This window comes from Staurois parvus, unplaced genomic scaffold (assembly GCF_062004578.1).
Source record: "Staurois parvus isolate SC_StPar_1 unplaced genomic scaffold, SC_StPar_1.0 ptg001089l, whole genome shotgun sequence".
Classification (NCBI taxonomy): domain Eukaryota; kingdom Metazoa; phylum Chordata; class Amphibia; order Anura; family Ranidae; genus Staurois; species Staurois parvus.
Window position 1 is genome coordinate 308,565 of NW_028318885.1, and position 18,982 is coordinate 327,546.

General features: G+C 41.8%; 1 protein-coding gene across 9 annotated transcripts in view; it reads left to right on the forward strand.

Moving 5' to 3' along the window:
• Nucleotides 1–18,982, forward strand: part of NPAS3 (neuronal PAS domain protein 3) — a 671,079-nt gene that overhangs the window by 300,609 nt on the left and 351,488 nt on the right. For all 9 annotated transcript variants that reach the window (XM_089658669.1, XM_089658666.1, XM_089658668.1 and 6 more), the window contains one exon: nt 9,869–10,113. In XM_089658669.1, coding sequence (XP_089514795.1) covers nt 9,869–10,113 — 245 coding nt within the window. The remainder of the gene's footprint in view (nt 1–9,868; nt 10,114–18,982) is intronic.

The following is an 18,982-nucleotide window of genomic DNA, read 5'->3' on the forward strand; positions in this document are numbered from 1 at the left end:
ATTTTCGCTCTGTTAGTGGGTCAACGGCACAGGCCGATTTTCGTGGTTCCTCCCCTTTTCGGTGATCGGCATGTTGGAAAATTTGTAAAAACTACCCATTTTCGACTCAATGATGGTCAAATCATACGATCATTTTTCCAAAAAGAATATGCGCTTGAGCCATGACCTGGAAGGAACAGAAGTTTTGCTTGTTATATGGGGTGAACTTTATGACTTGGTCGGCCGATTTTCGAAATCATTGATGGCACCATCGGATTACCGAGCAAACAAAGTTTTGATTTTCGGATAAAAAATCGTTCAGAATTCAAACTATGTATGGCCTGCATAACTGTAATGAATGCACACAATGTAGCATTAATTAGTTTGGAATACCATTAAATCCATTATTTTTTCTCTTTCTGTCAGGGCCAAGCTGTCCAGCAAAAACGGCAGTTAGTTATAAGAAACCGCAGTTGCTGTTGCTAAATAAGAGCCGCTGCCAGTCAAACAGCAGGGGGCATTGACTGCAGCAAATTGGATGAATGCACAGGGTGACCACCATTCTGCCTTATTGGAAACTGGTGGTCACCTTAATGAGGAGTGAGCAGAAATTAGCAGGATCATCTGCTATTTATAAAACATTTATTCGCATCAATATTAAAAAAAAAAACTTGCACAATTATATTTACAAAAAAAAAAAGAGAGAGCAATTTTTTCCCACTTTACACTTTAACATTCCTGTTTAACTTTTGGTTCTTGGATGCACATTGTGGTCACAAAAGGTTTGATTGACATGCAGTCTTATAGTAACATCTCTGGAAGTTTTCCACCAGTCTGCTTTCCAGTAATGATGGCTAATAATTGCAGAAAGTGCAGTTCATTCTAGATCGCCATGCATTGTACAGCTGCCGGGACCTGATTTCTTTAACTCCAGGACGGGTATTGTATGTAGAGAACAGAATGATATGTAGACCTGGCCCAGAATACGTAGCAGTATTCTTTTTGCTTTGCTCCACAGTTCGTTCCACCAAATCAAGCTCAAGTCTTTTTGCATTCCCAGGAATCCTGCAGCTCTCTGTAGAGGACACAGCCCTGAGTGACAGCATAGCTTGGGGAACATAAAGCTATTTTACAGGCCACTGGAGATCCTGTATCTGTTTACACATAGTATATTAGGCACTTTGCAGTAAAACAAAATTCTTTCAGGACTTGAAGATAAGGCCATTTGGATTTGTGTCAGGGAAGAAAAATAACATTTTCTGAAAATGGACGCTAATACTGAATTTATAGTGCGAATCACCACATTGGCGATGTTACTGTGCTTACCCTCACATAAACTCCATGTCCAATGCCTGAAACATGTCAAAATATATGTGAACCCTGAGGACTTGTTCACACTAGCTTTTGGGGGGTGGTAAAAGTCCCCTAATTGCTGCCCCCTTTAGGAGCAGAGGCAGCGGCTTGGGGCTGCCACTTTCAGGAGGCATTGCACTCACAGAATGCTACCCGTTTAAGTGAATGGGGCTGCTCTGCTAGTGCGGGGATCAGCAGGTTAGGAGGCAATACAAGGCCTCCTCATCGCTGGTCATAACGCTCTTTAGCTCTGGATCTAACTTTCAGATCGTGCGACTTCATTTGAAGATGCACAATTTCAATACCACGTCAGTTCGACTTCAGGTGTGACTTGGAAGACATCTGTGCGACTTCAGGCAGCACAGTGGCTAAATTGTTAGCACTGCTGCCTAGCAGCACTAGGGTTTGAATCCCATCCACGGCACTACCTGCATGGAGTTTGCATGTTCTCTCTGTGCCTGCATGGGTTTCCTTCGGTTTCTCCGGTTTCCTCCCACACTCCAGAGACATGCTGGAAGGTTAATTGGCTTATGTCTAAATTGGCCCTCAGTATGTGTATGAATGTGAGCTAGAGACCTTGGATTGTAAGCTCCTTTAGGCTACGTTCACACTAGCTTTGTCAGCAGGTGTCAGACGTTTGGAAACCATTTTTAACACTTCTCAAATGCCCATGAAAATTCTGCACATGGCAGCACACAGTGCTGTTCACACGGAAGCGTTAGCGTCACGTTGCATCGCGGCAACACTGGCGACTCATGTTGAGTCAGGAGGAGTTGAAGCCTCCCATTCAAAACTATGTTGTCGCTCCACAAACGCGGTGCGGTTGCGAGGCGGTTGTGGAGAGTTAATAACATTTAACTTCATTATAGGAGTTTGTGGTGCGGTTTTAACGCTTGACAAACGGCTATCAACCGCCTCAACACCACGCATAGGGCTTTTTGGGAGCGTTTGAGGAGCGTTAAAATCGCTTCCCAAACGCCTGTCAAACGCTATACGGGCGTTTGGCAAGAGTTAGAAATAAACTCAAGTGTGAATGATCCCTTAGGGTTAGGAACTAATGTGAATGTTCAAAAATATATATTTGTAGTGCGGTGCATAAGTACCTGTAATAATAAGTCGCGCCTGAAATAAAAAAAAATAGTACAAGAACCGTTTTTTCAAATCGGTACGGCACCACAAAGTTGGGGTCACACTGATTTGAACGGTTCTATTGCCGACAATAGGGTGCAACTTGTCATGGGTTTTTAAACCCATGACAAGTTGCACCAGTGTGAACCAGGGCTTAGAGACCAAAGCCAGTGTTAACAAGCCCTGAATGGTGTTACAGTGGCTCCGCGGTCAGCACTAGGGTTGTTGGTTGGAATCCCAAGCATGGCACTACCTGCCTAGAGCTTGCATGTTCTCCCTGTGCCTGTGTGGGTTTTCCTGTCACACTCCAAAGACATGCTGGCAGGTTAATTGTCTCCTCTCTAAATTGGCCGCAGTATTTGTATGAATGTGAATTAGGGACCTTAGATTGTAAGCTCTTTGAGGGCACGGACTGATGTGAATGTACAATATATATGTAAATTGATGGCGCTATATAAGTACCCATAATAATAATCTTTGTACCATATCTCACTGTGTTCTATTTTATGAAGTCATTTGTTTTTTGTGAATCTCTTGCAAATCCTCTTACCTGAAGAGTTCTTGTTGCAAGCTGACAATGCTAAGTCAGTGCTTCACAATTAGCAGCGATGTGAGCCCACCATGCATAGTCCTTCAGTTGGCCATTGGGATGCCTATCTCATAGACCTGATAGACAGCCTAATGGCCAAAGAGATCATACAGCAGGCTGACATTGCTGCTGCTAATCATGAGTCAGTTTGAGACATGATACCAGATATACTGAAAAATAGATTTTAGGTTTATATATACTTTGCTAAGATGGTTGCACTGTTCAGTACAGCAGAGTTTGGCGCACAGAGCTCGCGACTTCTAAGGGGGTCAGTATAGATATATATTTCTTGACCACTGCCAATGTTTAAGCATTATTTAATGGTGGTAGGGGGGCAGGCAGCTGTATTGAAAACATGTATATTTCTATTTGTCCAGAATTCAGCTTTAAAGGGCCATATGTCATTGGCATAGAGGTGGTTAATAGGAAGAGAGGCACCATGGTTTCCTCCAGAGTCCTAAAAGTGGCTCCTCTGCACTTGTTCTCCCGTTAGATGCCGCGAAAGCTCAGCATGTTAGAACAAGCATTCCCATTACAGAGGCCAGGGTGGGGAGCGACGGGTGGTGCCTCTGATCGCTAGACATCGAAACACGAGAGGTGCAGGGAGGCTTCAAAGCTCCAGAACTCCATCCTTTGATGAATTTTTCATGGGGGAGTTGGGGGTGCTGAGCAGCCTCTCGTCTCGCAGGCCGGAGTAATTGATTAATAGAAGGTGTGCTCTGGAAAATCCATAACCTGGTGCACGTCTGACACTCTACATTGCAAGAGAGAGAAACATGGACTTTTACAGAAAGTTAACCCTTAACTGTATCTGACTTTTACTGGAATAATTCATATAATTCAGCATTATAAATATGGGTCTTGCTGCTACTCAGAGTGAACTGGATCCACAGCTTGTGACGTTCAGCAATGCGTACATCATGTTCCATATTGGAGACAGGTGTATTGCTGGCTGTAAAGACAAAGTCAGAAGGTCTGTCTGATTGCTGTAGGTTAAAAGAAAACCTGGGGAGCTCAGAAGTCACTCATTTGGGAATATTAGGGAATAGTTCTTCCCCATGTCGCACATCTTCATTGGAGGCAGGGCTTTTTTTCAGCAAGAAAGTGAGGGAATGCAGTTCCGGCACCTCCAGCACTGAAAGTTTGTAATGGCAAGGGTTGCTGGGGTGTGCTGGAGGGTCTATTGATGCTGCCTGCTGGGGGTCTATTGTTGCTGGTGGGGGTCTATAGTTGACGCGGTGATTTTGTTGTTGCTGAGGGAATCCCGTGTTGCTGGGGTGATCTAGTGTTTCTGGGGTTATATTGTTGCTGGAGTGGATCTGTTGTTCTAGGTGGGTCCATTTTTCCTGGCAGGATCTATAGGTGCTGGGAGGGTCTATTGTTGCTGGCTGCAGGGGATCTATGTTACTGCTTTTCTTGTTATCATTAACAAATCCCATAACCATTGATTCTGTATTCTCTAAAAGGGACTGTACTGGGAAGTGAATAGGATGTGGAACCAAGGGATGGTGCTCAGAGGTGGGTAGGGGGCCACAGACAAGGGGTGACTCAGAAGTGGGGAGTACCTGCACCTATTCTCTGAAAAAAAAGCCCTGATTAGAGGGAGCCTACCCTTCTACCCTATCAACCTGGAATTGTGTGATAGGAGAAAGGTGGATATTCAATTTCAAGCTAAGGTAGAAGAACACAGGTGATTTTTGTAGTAGGTCAGTTGTGCTACCGACATCACTTGCATTTAATTGGTAAGAGAAGCAGTCACAGGTCAGACAGATGGATTTTTATTTTGTAAATTTCACAAGTAGAATGTAGTAGTGATTCATGTCGCTGTAATGATTGCACTGTGCAATTAATAGCTCCTGCATGTCACTATATATATATACGGGGGTCCTTCTGGCCAGCTTCCTTACTACTACAGAGCAGTAGCCAGAGCTGGCCGGAGGGAACTCTGCAGCTTTTCCCTAGTTTTGGGGACCCGCCGGAGTGTAGGATGTCACAGATCTTGGCATCATGGAGGATTTGGTGTATATGTAGGTGATGCCTGCCTGTGCAAGCCTGAGCCTGCTATACTGCAAAGGAGCCCCAGTTGTAGGCAAGAGTCCAGTACAGAATTACCAACATACACAGGAGCCTCCTGCAACCACCAGGTCAGGCCAAGCAACAGTCTACCCAATAGGTTGGCATAGAAAGTGTGCAATCTACAACTGGGATTGTGGTGTTTGTGTGTGCAGGGTGGCCAGCTTGGACTGTGCACCTACTGTCACATTCTCCTCCTGAGTAGGGATTGCTGGTGCCGCACGCTGCTCCATCCAGAAAACTTTGCTGTCTGCCAGACTCAGCGCTGCTTCAGCTATTGCTCTTTTTTCATCGATTGCCAGATTGAAATTGCTAGTTGCCAGTTTGTATCCATTTAGATTGGTGTGTGCATTAGGCTCCGTTCACACTTGTGTGACTTGTCATACGACGTTGGTCACATAAAGTTGCAGATCAAGTTGCAGTCCTTCAAGGCTCCGTCCTCGGGCCCCTTCTCTTCTCCATCTATACCTCCTCCCTTGGCCAACTCATACACTCTCACGGCTTCAACCACCACCTATATGCCGACGACACACAAATCTTTCTCTCAACCCCCCACCTCACCCCCTCAGTCTCTGCCCGAATCACACACCTACTGAGTGACATATCTGACTGGATGTCGCTCCACTTCCTTAAACTGAACCTTTCCAAGACCGAGTTTCTTGTCTTCCCCCCAGCCCGGACACCACCCCCCATTGACTTCTCCATAATGTCCAACAACGCCACCATCAAACCTGCCCCTCAGGCCAGAGTACTTGGTGTCTGGACTCCAACCTATCCTTCCAGCCCCAAGTCCAATCTTTAACAAGCTCATGCAGACTCCACCTCCGCAACATCGCCAAAATCCGCACGTTCCTAACCCCAGAAACCACTAAACAGCTCATCCACTCCCTCATCATATCACGACTCGACTACTGCAACGCCCTCCTCACTGGCCTGCCTCGCCGCTGGCTATCCCCGCTTCAGTCGATCCTGAATACGGCTGCCAGACTCATTCACCTTTCCAACCGCTCCATCTCCGCCCCCCCTCTGCCAATCCCTCCACTGGCTTCCGATTGCGCAACGGATCAAATTCAAAATCCTAACACTGACGTACAAAGCCGTCCACCATACTGCCCCGAACTACATCACTGACCTAATATCCAAGTACCGCCCAGCACGCACACTCCGCTCCTCACAAGACCTCCTTCTCTCTAGTTCCCTGGTCTCCTCCTCCCATGCCCGCCTCCAGGACTTCTCCAGGGTGTCGCCCATCTCTGGAACTCCCTGCCCCAACCCATCAGATTATCACCTACTCTCCTCTCCTTTAGGCGCACCCTGAAAACCCATCTCTTCAGGGAAGCCTACCCCACCCCCTGCTAACTTGCCGACCTCCTCCACTCTTCCTACCACTCCATCCCCCACAGCTATCTCCTCCTGTACCACCATCCCCTCCCTCCTAGATTGTAAGCTCCAAAGAGCAGGGCCCTCGATCCCCTCATGTTTTGCATTGTATTGGTATTGTTCTGTCACATGTTCTGTCTCCCTTTGTAATGTACAGCGCTGAGCGAACTATTGGCGCTTTATAAATACTGTATAATAATAATAATAATAATTGTTTTTAATAGCACTCATTTGGATCTATGCAACTTAATGTCGCAGCGACTTTGAAAAGGTTTCTACACTACTTTGATGCAATTTGAGTGCCAGAGAGTGTAAAGTCACATCAGAGTTGCATTAAAAGTCGCACTCCAAAGTCGCACTGTACATTGTGCAACTTTGGAGTTGCTGAAGTGTGAATGGAGCCTAAAGAGAGAGTTGTGACAATTAAAATTGAACTTACTGCCTGGTCACACTGGTACGATTTCAGGTGCAATTTGCGAATTGAAATTTCACCTGAAATCGCATCTAATGAATGTGAATGTCAGCGTCTTAACATGTGAGATTTGCTGCAGCGCGATTTCTAAAGTAGTTTTTGCATTACTATTTCTGAAGTTTTGTTGCGATTTGACAGAATTTAATGGAAATCGCATTGCGGAAGTAGAAAAAAAATCTTCAGAAATCGCACCTGAAAGCACACAAATCATGCTAGTTTAAAAAGCAATGTGAAAGTGGAAAACCCAAATACTCCTGCACTTAGGGATGGACTCTATGTCATAAGGATCACACAACGAATGTCTTGGAATATGCACGCCTTGATGTCCTCAAAGAACCGGGGAGTCCAAAAGTACTAATAGAAAAAATCAAAACAGACGGCGCACCGGCCTTGTGCAATACCTTTAAAAGTGTGGTTATTAAATTTAAAAGAAGGTATTCTACTCACAAAAGTGCATGAATATAGGCACATCGCCAATAGAGAATAGAGGCACCGCTCTGTCCAATTAACACTGCATTTCTGAATGGTGATAAGAATGATGGACATCCAAAAATCCTGACGCGTTTCGAGGACTAGCCTCTTCCTCAGAGCCTGATTTGTTTTTTTCTATTAATATTTTAAACCACAGCAGTGGTACCAGTGACTTAGAGTAACTTTGGCTATGTTGATTATAAATGATGGATTTAGGCTCCATTCACACGTTGTTTAAGCTCTAGAAGCTGTAATCGGATTATTTTCTGCTCCTAGAAGCTATATAGTGTTATCCTATGTGTCCATGAACACTATTTTAGGCCAGTAGCGTTTTTCAAGCTTCAACCTTTTGGAGCAGAAAACAAATTGTTTTTGTAGAGTTTTTCAGAGCGTTTTCCCAGCAGAAAAAAACGTTGAATGTTCCTTAACACTACTAAAACGCTCCTAAAAGCTTTTTTCTACCTTTTTTTTTCTGCTGTAAAAACGTTAATAAAATAATAATGTCCCAAGACACTTCTAAACGCTAATAAAACGCTATTACAAGTCGGTACAAAAACACTATTATCAGCATATATATGTAAAGTGCTGCATAAAATTGACGGCGCTATATAAGTACCTGAAATAAATAAATAAATCAGCGTTTTTCACCCAAATTTTTTTCCTAGCATTTTTTGAGTTTATAAAACACGCTAGTGTGCATGGAGCCTTAAAGTGTTTTTAAAGCCCAAACTTTTCTTGTTTAGATAGAGTAGGGAAGGTTTAGAATTGGTTTGGAAGCATGTCAATTGCAATCTACCTATTAATCACTGCCATGATGGAGCATGGAAGGTTTTGGAAGCATTTATCAGGCCTTGGTCTCCCTAAGGTAGAGAACCACTGGTTTACACCATAGGGAGCTAATTGTTCCATGTGTTTAGCGATTGATAGCACAGCGTTTAATTTCTAGCGATTCTCGGCATACAACTCAACTACTAAAAAGAGACTGTAAATATTTATTACAAATTACAAACAAATTTCAACATCAGATTTTACAGAAAGGTGGTGTTATGCTCTATGCTCCATCCTGGTAGCAAGGAAAAGAGGGTGGCTATGTTCTTACATACAGCGGGACAGTAGGCACATTTAAAATATCCAACTAAGGCAACTCTAGAAGCATGAATAGATCATTAACCACTTCAAGTCTGGATACTTTCACCCCGTTCCTGTCCAGGCCAATTTTCAGCTTTCAGTGCTAACACACTTTGAATGATAATTGCGCGGCCATGCAACACTGTACCCATATGAATTTTTTAGCATTTTTTTGAGACAGATAAAACTTTATTTTATAACAAATTAGTTTATAACCAAAAATTATAATTTTTAAAAACATTTTTGTACATTTTTATTTGATTTGTTTTATATTATTATTTATGTTTTTTTTAACATGCTGTCACCCTAGCAGTACAGTGTCACCATAGTGACACTGTACTACTTGTGGGGGGTGATGAAGATTTTTTTTCTTTTTTTACACTGATTGCTTTTACACCCATAAAGGCTGTAAAAACAATAATTTCTCCTTTTCCCTGGCTGCATTCCCGCAGCCATTGAGAAATACTGTGCAAGCTGTGATTGGTCACAGCTTGTCACATGGTACAAGGCTGTTGTGAATAGCCCTGTACCATGTAACCTCTGTGATCATTCACAGATTTCACTAGTAGTAAGCAATGATGTCTGGAAGTGACATCTTGTTTACTACTGTTCATGTGATCACTGATTGGCCAATCAGTGATCACATGAATCAGGACCTCACACAGAGAGTTTAGAAACTTCCACCCACATCAGCAGTGCTCCCGTCCGGCCGTTTATCGACATGGGCCGGACAGGAAGAGGTTAAATGTGTTTTTTTAATGTAGCACTGTCAGTATCTGAATTTGACCTGGTATCAGCCTCTTGCAGTCCCTACAGCAAGGCTGGAGTGTGGGAGGAAGAAACAGCACAATGAGCCAGTCAGCTGATATGCTGATAGGAGGTGAGAGCAGAGTAACAGAGAGATGAGCTCTTCACTGAGCTGCTTCTCCTTTCAACTGTCTAATCACAGCCTGGGGCGGCTCTGCAATGTCCTGGGCTCAGAGGAAGTGGATTGAATGATGCTGGTCATCAGACTGAAGACATCTAGCAGCAGAGGAAAAAGTACAGTGGGGGTGATTGAAAGTGAAAATTGCAGCAAAAACTGACTGTTATTTTACATTTTAATGGGCTTTTATTTTTGGTGGGGGTACTGCTTTAGGTGAAAGAAGCCGCTTGTGTCAATGATATCAATTTTATCATTTATCGCAGTTTATTTGTGAGAACATGGATTTTACACTTTCAGTGTAATGGGTGAATTTTACTTGATAAATAGTATGGTTTCCTGAATGATGTTTTCTATTTTTCTTTATGTTCAGTTTACAAGCCCTGCGGAAAGAAAAGTCCAGGGACGCTGCCCGCTCCCGGCGTGGAAAGGAGAACTTTGAGTTTTACGAGCTTGCCAAACTGCTTCCTCTGCCCGCGGCCATCACAAGTCAGCTAGACAAGGCATCCATCATCCGTCTGACCATCAGCTACTTAAAGATGAGAGACTTTGCCAACCAAGGAGACCCACCATGGAATCTACGTATGGAAGGCCCACCGCCCAACACTTCTGTCAAAGGTAAGTGTTCACTACGGTCACTCACTTTAGAACTCCTAAATTACTACTCCGTCCATCTCTTTTCAGCAGTATACTATTTCTTAATATTGCTAACATTTTTATGCTATGATAGCTTTGACTGTGTTATGCACAGCAGGCAGGATTTTGCTTGAAAGAAATTTGCTGTTTCTACATATTTTTAATATAGACTGCCTGAATGTACAACACTTAAAGCTGAAATCCAGGAATTCAGCCACTTTCCAAAATGTGCTAGCATACTATGGGTTAATTGGTTAAGTCCAGTAAGGTTCATGCCACCTCGTGGACTTATCTCTTTTACTTACAATTGACAGTTTTACTGAGCATTGGGAGTACAGCTATTGCTATACTCCTGGTGCTCTAGCAGGAAAGATGCTACTTTCTCACACAGCAGACACTCTACCCACCCCTCCTCTCTGGTGTCCATTCAACGAAGGCTTTGTATTTTGTGAATGGGTTCATATAATACACAGTACTCCATGATTGGTGAAAAGGAGAGGAAGGGGAGGACATAGTAGCTGCACATGACCTGAAGGTACATCATTGGAGGGCTGGAAGGATAGTGAGAGCTCAGTAAAAATGTAAATTGTAAATTAAAGCCCTAAGACCATGAGGTGACATGCACCTTGTTGGACCTAACCCATAGTAATCCAGCGTATTTTAGAAAGTGTTTGAATTCCCAGAGTTCAGTTTTACATTTATTCCAGTTCAATCTGTAACATTTAAATTCAAATATTATTTTATTTTTTTTACATTTTAAGGATTTTATTTTGGACTTTAAATGAACATGTGTGGGTATGCTGTATATGGGAGCAGCCAATGCTGAATTGTTTTTTTTTTCACACTTTTCATTTTTTACTTACTGTATGCTTGTTCCAGTTCATTGACTCAATCAGTAGTGAAGAGAGGGTCAGAATGACAACATTGGAGCTTACACCAAGCAACAAATCTGCAATGACTGACCCCATATGTTATAGAATCAGACCATATAAAACTGTTATTTCAATGGATATTGGTGGGTACACTTTTTATATGGCTTTTGGAGGCTCCAGTAGTAAGGACTCCACAACACATTTCCAAGATTGCCTTGCCTTTAGTGTGGAGGCTTACTACTTCTGCTGGTTTATCAGTTCTAATTCTCCATAATAATGTAAAATAAATGTAAAAGTCCACAAGACCTGCTGCCCTAATGCAGTTTACTAGAAAAAGAGGCAATGTATATTAGTACTGTAAGTACCGTAGGGACTACAGAATCTAGTATCCCCCATTTGAGTTCCAGTAATTAATTTTTCATTTGATGAAAATCTGTATCGATGTCTTTTTCTGCCAGAGATGAACACTTGTTTTGCTTTACATGTTTTTTTACAGATATGACATGTATGTTGTATACGTTATTCCGTGTTATTTTAAAAATAATTAATAAACTGTAACACTACACGTTACTTTTCCACATTCTTATGATATCAACAAAGAAAAGCATTTTCATCTAATGTTGCATGGAAATATAGGGTTACTCCAGAGATTACCAAAGGTTCCTTGAGCAGTGGTGAAAGGTCACTTGGCTAAACCAGTCTTGGAACCGGCAGAGCCTTTCCTCTCTAAAGAAAAAACCTTAACATCTATAATTTTTTTCTTGTCCGGACGGGGAGCCGCCTTCACCTTGATGGGCAGGTCTTTTGTTTTCACTGACCACCAGTGCAAAAGGACCTCTTTTCTTCTGACTTCTAAACCAAAGAGAGGACCTCTCTCAATGACCAGCAATGTGCATGGGATGTCGACCATCTAAGAAGGCATTATACTGAGCACTAATGTAAGGGAGCATTTATCCACTGACCACCAATATGAGAGAGCCTTTATCCACTGAGCACTGCTCCTTTAAGTTGGTAATCAGTGGATAAATGTTCCCTGACTTTGGTAATCAGGACAAAGATAGATCTACCACCCCTGAGCCAAAGTTCTGCCACGTCCCTAAATATTGGATACAACTAGGAATTCTCCCATGGGACTTTTTTGCAGTCAAAGCACAAATCAAGTGTTATAAAAACAATTTCATTTTGTACAAAATTCACAGCCGATTTCCTTTTTGCCAGGGCCAGGGAGGTATTTCTTCATCAGTAGCTGGGAGCTTCTTTTTTAGTTTCAATTTTTGAAGTCTGTGTTGGTCATCTCTCCTGGGTCCTAACACTCAAGATTTCTACCATTTTGATCTTGCCACGGGTGGTCTCCTGCCCTGGACTAGCCACAGTTGGACACCATGGCCACTTGTGCTCTTTGATGCACCTGGATCCCTAGGGCAGGATTAAACAGTATTTTCCTTTATACTCTGGGTCATTTTATACCCCAGTTCCCTCCGATGATTATGAAAGTCAGTTGAAATGCATTTTGAGACTTGTGGCTGAAAAGAAAGTGTATTGCAATGTTCTTTTTGCAGAGTGATTGCAATGTGTTCGAATTTCAGGGGTACAAGAAACATGTTACTCCAACACCAGAGTAATGATGCATAACTTTTTGTATAAATGATTTTTTATATTGATAAGTTTGTACAATAAAATTAAATCGTTTTTAAAATACTTGATTTGTTTTTTGGCGGCAAGTCTCATGGGAAAATTCCTTGTTGTATTCCCTAATTAGGGATGTGGCAGCACTTTTGCTCAGGGGTGTACATTTATCGTTGTCCTGATTACCAATGTAAGGGAGCATTTACCCACTGATTACCAACATAAGGAAACTTTCTCTACTGACCCCCAATGTAAGGGAGCATTTCTCAACTGACAGCAATGTGAGGGAGGCTTTCTCCACTGACAACTAATGCAAGGGAGTATCTCTTCGCTGACCACCAATGTCAGGGGACCTTTCTCCACTGACCACCAATGTAAGGGAGCTTTTCTCCACTGACCACCAATATAAGGCGCTTTCTTCACTGACCACCAATGTAAGGGAGTCTTTCTCAACTGACCACCAGAGTAAAGGATCTTTCTCCACTGACCATAAATGTAAGGGGGCATCTCCTCGCTGACCACCAATGTAAGGGAGTCTTTCTTCACTGACCACCAATGTAAGGGACCTTTCTCCACTGACCATAAATGTAAGGGAGCATCTCCTCGTTAACCACCATTGTAAGGGACCTTTCTTTACTGACCATCAATGTAAGGGAGCCTTTCTCAACTGACCATCAATGTAAGGGAGCTTTTTCCACTGACCACCAATATAAGCGAGCTTTATCCACTGACCATCAATGTAAGGGAGCCTTTCTCAACTGACCATCAATGTAAGGGAGCTTTTTCCACTGACCACCAATATAAGAGAGCTTTATCCACTGACCATCAATGTAAGGGAGCCTTTCTCAACTGACCATCAATGAAAGGGAGCTTTAATTCTCCACTGACCATCAATGTAAAGGAGCTTTCTCCACTGAATACCAATGTAAGGGGGCATTTTTCCACTGACCACCAATGTAAAGGAGCCTTTCTCTACTGACCACCAATGTAAGGGAGCTTTCTTCACTGACCATCAATGTAAGGGAGCATTTATCCACTGACCAATAATGAATGGAGACACTACATTTTTTTTGTTATTTGCATTTATTTTATAGTGATGAATATTGATTTATTTCATGATTACTGAAAAATATTTTGTTGTATGAAGCAGAAGATTGTTGAAAAAGATCCACTCTGGGTTTCAAATGCTCTCTGAATGCAACAGAGTTATTGCTTTATTTAATCTTATGTCTACAACTTATTGATTATGCTGATGTTCCAAAAGCAGGAGCTCCTGAAGCCTGAGGGTTTCCTACATGGACAAAGGTCTTACACTGCTTAAAGTGTTAGAATAAATTCTGATTGTTAAATGGCACATATTTACGTTTCTAGAGATCAGATTAAACTGTTAGGTGACAGGTAGCCATACAGGTCGCAATTAACCCTTGCTGGATTGTCCTTTGTTTAGTGCTGACTGGGATTCAGCTTTAGAGTGATTGTAAACCTTTACATACCAACAAACACTAGAAAAGGGGTTTCAAGTAGTGGTGCACCAAAATTTAAATTCTGGTGCCGAAATTGAAATTGAAAATTCAGGATGCACTTGGCCGAAAACCGAAATGGACAGTTTTTAAAAGTTAATATATTTTTCAAACGCAATTTAAAAAAATAAAATACACTGTAATTATTTAAAAAAAACAACACAATATATACCCCAATTTATTTGTAAAATGTTAAATATTATATTATGCCGAGTAAATAGATACCCAACATGTCATGCTTTAAAATTGCGCACGCTCGTGGAATGGCATCAAACTACAGTACTTAAAATTCTCCATGAGAGATGCTTTAAAAATTTCTACAGGTTACCAGTGTAAAGTAACAGAGGAGGTCCAGTGTGAGAATTTTTGCTCTTGCTCTAACGTTTGTGGTTTGAACACTGTTTACATATGTGGGCATGGCCTACGTATGCGTGGAACGTGCCAGCACGGGGGGATGGGGGCACTTTAAACTTTTTTTCCTTTAATTTCTTAAATTTTTTTTACATGGTCCCTTTAAAAAAAAATTGTAATTGATTTTATTCCTATCACAAGGAATGTCATAGGAATAAAATAATAATTAGTGGCAGGTCCTTTTTATGGAGAGAGATGGGGTCAATAAGACCCCACATCACTCCTCTACAATGTAAAGCATTAGATCAAAAAAGCATTGATCTAGTGCTTTAAAGAAAAAAAAAAGCGTCTGAACCGGAAGTGACATCACTCCAGTCCTTCAAGGGCATAGAGATGAGTGGAGGCCATCTTTCCTTCACTTATCTCTATGTCGAGCGTGGGGATCATTCGGTGGTTTCTCAGGTAAGGCTGTGAACTGAGCGACAGCCGATGGTGGCAGCTGCGGGCGGGTGGTGGCGAGGGGGCAGGGTTATTTTCAGCACCTGTATCGGTGCTTATTTTCATATCAGCCAACAGCCAATAGGGGTGTTTTCGGCTGAAACATTTTGGCCACGGAAATTCCGGTGCATCCCTAGTTTCAAGGTTGACCTGCTGGTATATGCACAAGAACCAAAAGTACAAATATTTTTGTATAAAATATCATACCAATTTTTATTCAAACAAGATATAAAAACAGACTACGTATAATAAAAGGATAGAAAAATCATGGTTTGTTGGTGATAATTACATATTTTTGCGATGACAACTGTTTCTTCAGATTATTGCACTCAAGTGTGACAAATATTCATAACATCTCTATAAATAGAAAGTATTTATATCAGATACCTGTACATGCATAGGTAACATAACATAAATAATCAGAATGGCCCGTAGGAGAAGAATAGACACACATAGAATAGACACACAATACAAAGAAAAGAAAAAAAAAACAAACTTACAAAATCAATACAAAAAATCTCAGGATGTAGTCACCTCCATCTAAACCAAGGGGAGCCATGCAAAAAAGACCAGGGATAGGCGGCAATAGGCACAATATCCTCAATTCTATAACGCCAATATATGGATAATGAACTAATCTAAAAATAAATGAAATAAGGTCATTGAGTAGATACTAAATATATATGGATAACACTTCCCAATCCACAACATACTTACTCTAACTTAATAGTATAGCTCGAATTCACAGATAGAGAGTGAGAGACATCCAAATCGGTTGTATAAAAAAAAAAACCACGCCACTACTCAAGATGAGGATGGAACATGTAGATCTGGTAGAGTGATGTAATAGACAGATCCCCATAACCATAGAAGGCATATATGTCTCATATGTGGTTGAACCTCTCTAGAGAAATCAAACAAAACATAAGGAGAGGACATTCTGCGTCATACTCCCTCATGAAAACCCAAAAAGCCAAGCCGGTCTGGAGCACGTACCACTTCAGATGGTTTGCATCAATGAAAACCCGCCACTATCCTGGTGCATATGCTGCCAAAGATGAAAAGAAAGATATTATTATTATTATTATACAGGATTTATATAGCGCCAGCAGTTTGCTCAGCGCTTTACAATATAATGGGAGACAATACAGTTCAATACAAGAGGGAAAGGAGGGCCCTGCTCCTTGGAGCTTACAATCTAAGAGGGAGGGGCTAGCGGTACAAAGGTAGTAACTGTGGAGGATGAACTAGTAGGAGGAGTAGAAGATTCCATTATTAGCTGAGGGCAGGATAGGCTTCCCTGAAGAGATAGGTTTTCAGAGATTGTCTAAAAGTGAGCAGAATAGGCGATAGTCTGATAAATTGGGGTAGAGAATTCCAGAGGATGGAGGAAGCTCTGGAGAAGTCCTGGAGATGAGCATGAGAGGAGGAGACGAGGGAGCTAGAGAGCAGGAGGTCGTGCTAGGAGCGGAGAGTACGGTTTGGGTGATATTTGAAGACAAGATTGGAGATATGCCAACTAATAGCTCATCCTAAAGTTCCTGCGCCTCCCAAGGAACCACCTTATATTTCTATCCTTTTATTATACGAAGTCTGTTTTTATATCTTGTTTGAATAAAAATTGGTATGATATTTTATACAACTATTTTTGTACTTTTTATTCTTGCTATGCAGATACCGGCAGGTCACCCTTGAAAACCCTTTTCTATTGTTTGTTGGTATATTCGTTTCTAGGGTGATGTGTATATATAGGCATGTATATCTCACCTCACTAATGCTGTGTATACAGCCTCACTTTATTTGTGTATTTTAACAAGCTTTTACTGGCCTCACAGATGAAACAGATCTTCCTACATAGGTTGTACCTGTTTATATGCAATCTTCTCTTCTTTACTGCCGTTCAAAATGCTGAATTTATCAAATTTGTCCGAGAGTGCAGAAAAAAGGGGACGGAGAGCTGAAATTGCACACTGCAGAGCTCAGGAGCACTCCCAGAGCTGATTGGAGGAAAGAGACACACTCCCCTCCACATCCCTCACAGGAACAGAGCTGAGGCTGTCAATCTGCTGGAGGTCCCTCCCCTGTCTCCATTTTTCTGTTGGTGTCAGGAATCTTGTCAGATGTGACTCAGGCTAATAGCAGGAGAAGGAGGCAGCAGACAGAATTTACACTTAGTGATCCTAAGTGAGACGAGAACACACTATAGAGGGATATGCTTTGTTCATAATTCATGTCAGAGGTTTACAACCACTTTAGGGCAAACTAATTTGACCATTTTTGCAACTACAAATTTCCTTTGGAGTCTCCAGATACCTCTGGATCTAATTCAGTTTTTATTATGGCCTTTTTGTTTTGTCAGCCATCCATTCTTTGTGCCCCATCCAACATTGATGTTGATAACTGGCACACTGCACTTCTGTTCAGCCCACAAAATGGCAATGTCCATTGAGGGAAAGCAATAGAACTACTTTAAACCATGAGCATTCGTTATTGAAGAAACTGACTTCAAACAGCAGACTTGGAGTCCCTAACCATTTCGAGTGTGATAGGCTCTCATCACAGATTCCGCTTCTGTCGTTCTAGGCTCCATACTAGCTGACATTAAACGGTTCTTTGCTGTCGGGGTATGCACAATAAAAATGCATAGAGCTGTCAGCGATCATTCATTTAATCAGGCTGTGCAATGAGGTAAACAAAGATGGCAGATTAATGAGTCCGGTATGCTCAGTGACTGACAGAGCTGCAAACATAGGCTGTCTGTAAATTTAACCCCGTCTTGACCAAATGCATATTTGTATATTATATCAAATTCCACAGTGCTTTCCCTTTGCTTTTAAAGCAGAAATGTATGGCTGGGTCTTATTTCATTTTGTAAAGTTCTGTTTTGGAACATTACATATTTGTTTATTGCGGTTGTATGTTTTCTTGTATAATAATTAAGTTTGCATCTGTACCTGTGTCTGGTACTTATGCCGACATTTTGCCAGCGACAGATGGCCCCTTTTTTCATTATTATGTAACATGTCTTAAACGTATCTAAACCCAATAACAATGGAATATACTGCAGATTACCAGTTAGATATGGTGGCTGTAGTAGTTTTTTTCAGCTTTTTTGACTTGATGATCCTGTGATCAACACACTTTCTGTCCTAGGGTTACACCATTTATTCACTGTACTGTATCTGTGAAAGAGCAGTGTTGTCACCCTAATTGTCTCCAAACTTTCAAAACAAAGGGCCAGTTTACTGTCCTTCAGTCTTTGGGGGAGCCGGACTATGGCCAACGGGAATACAAAATGTCCCAGTATCAGTGGGAGTAAACAATCATTGTGTGACAGTGGAAGGAATTGTGCCTCATCATTGATGTCATTGGGGGGTATTGTGCCCCTTCATTGATGTCATTGGGAGGTATTGTGCCCCTTCATTGGTGTCATTGGGAGGTATTGTGCCCCTTCATTGATGTCATTTGGAGGTATTGTGCCCCTTCACTGGTGTCATTGGACCCCATTGTTGGTGTCATTGGGGGGGACTATGCCCCATCATTTATCTCATTGGTAGGAATTTTCCCATCATTGGTGTCATTAGGAGGAATTATGCCTTTCATTGGTGTCAGTGAATTAAATAGTGTCCCAAGGGCCATATAAAAGCAAGCAAAGGGACACAGTTTGGAGACCACTGCCCTAGGAGAAAAAGTTAGGACTACAGAACCCCTTCCCCATTTTCTCATCTCCATTTCATAGAGACGAGGTATCCTATATTTGAAAGAGGTAGACTGGGCATTGCTAAAAAACACTGTTTGAGATTGCATTGAGTGCACAGTAATTTGCAAGCTCATTGAACTTCCACAGGATCAACAAGTTTTTGTTGAACTTATAGGCAGTATAATATACATTTTAAGCATCACAGAGAAAATAATAAGAAACCACTTATAGGCTTTATTCATTTTTGTTGAGACCCCCCCAACATTCGTTTTGCTATGGGATAG